Source organism: Frankliniella occidentalis, unplaced genomic scaffold, assembly GCF_000697945.3.
Source record: "Frankliniella occidentalis isolate FOCC.00 unplaced genomic scaffold, Focc_3.1 Scaffold28, whole genome shotgun sequence".
NCBI lineage: Eukaryota > Metazoa > Arthropoda > Insecta > Thysanoptera > Thripidae > Frankliniella > Frankliniella occidentalis.
Genome location: NW_026267158.1, coordinates 950918 through 952200, shown reverse-complemented (window position 1 = coordinate 952200; position 1283 = coordinate 950918). Strand labels below are relative to the sequence as shown.

At 61.6% G+C, this 1283-nt stretch overlaps 1 protein-coding gene across 1 annotated transcript in view; it reads right to left on the bottom strand.

The window, feature by feature from the left end:
* LOC127749050 (PI-actitoxin-Avd5a-like) overlaps window positions 1-1247 on the bottom strand; it is a 35983-nt gene extending 34736 nt beyond the window's left edge. The window contains exon 1 of the mRNA XM_052265559.1: window positions 1173-1247. Coding sequence (XP_052121519.1) covers window positions 1173-1179 — 7 coding nt within the window. The 5' untranslated portion in view covers window positions 1180-1247. The remainder of the gene's footprint in view (window positions 1-1172) is intronic.
* Between the last annotated feature and the right edge of the window lie 36 nt (window positions 1248-1283).

The following is a 1283-nucleotide window of genomic DNA, read 5'->3' as shown; positions in this document are numbered from 1 at the left end:
GGCCACCGTGCGAGACACGCCTGCTGGGCGGGACTGCCTAACCAGCAGGCGGGCTGGCAGGCGCGGGGTAGGCCACCGTACGATACACTCTAGCAGCTGGGCGGGGCGGAACAGCCAACCGGACAGGCGGTAGATACTGCTTAGCTTCCTGGAACTTTTGACCTTTTGATTAAGTGAGACAATAATGAGATGGGATGCAGTGTGCCTTCTTTCTTGGACTCTGGCCTATCGTAGGTTAGCCTCCAAGGCGGTCGGCGCGTCCTAGAACGTCCGGGGCCGGCGGCGCGGTTTTGCGTGCAAAAGGTCGAGGGGAGGGCGTGGCGTGGCGGGGCACTGCGGCGCGGCGAACTGTCCTCGCCTTGCCGTGCTGGGCGTCATCATAACTTTCACCACGCGTGCCCCGGCACGGCACAAGCACAGGCTCCGGCAACACCGGCCACCGACGACGTACCAGAGCGGGAACACCACCGGGCTGGACACCACCAAGTCGACAGCATGCCACTGTAGCGAAACACCGCATTATTTGACCGGCACCGATCCGTCCGAACCGCACACTCTGGATAACATGGAGCTCCACCGGCAGTGCTCCTTTCGGCGCACCGACACGCGGCATATGACGCGCGAACACTGTGGCAATAGGGACATGAGCCCGCCTGGAGTTCTGGAGTTGAGCCCGAACCACTCTGGGCCCAAGCAGTGTCCGATATGAGCCAAGCTAGACGTAGCCAGGACCAAATCTGACGAGTCAGGCTCGGAACTAGGTCCATATCGGGTACTGGTCAGGCCTACAGTGGTTCGGGCTCAAATCCAGGCGGGCTCATGTCCGTATAGCCAACACTGTGCCTCGGCTCGGATAAAGCAGTAAGCAGTGACGAAGCGGGAGAAGCGGGCGAAGCTCCCGAATGATACTGTGACAGTGCCGCGACACACACCGGGCGAGGCGTGCCAGCACAGTACCGCGTCCCGACTCGGACAGACAAGCCGTGATGAAGTTCTAGCGTGACACTGTCACGGTGCCGCGACACACGGCGGTCCGCCGCCGGTCCGGTCGAGGTGTGCCAGCAACAGTACCGTGCCCCGACTCGGACAGACAAGCCGTGATGAAGCTCCAGCATGACACTGTCACAGTGCCGCGACACACAACCACCACCGGGTGAGGTTTTGTCAATTACCTGTCATGTCCGCGGGAATCGATGGACTGCCGTCGCGAGAGGAAAGGCGGCGCTGCTCGTGACAAACGACACGAGTACGTGACGTCCAACGAAATGGTGAGTGGCGTGGCG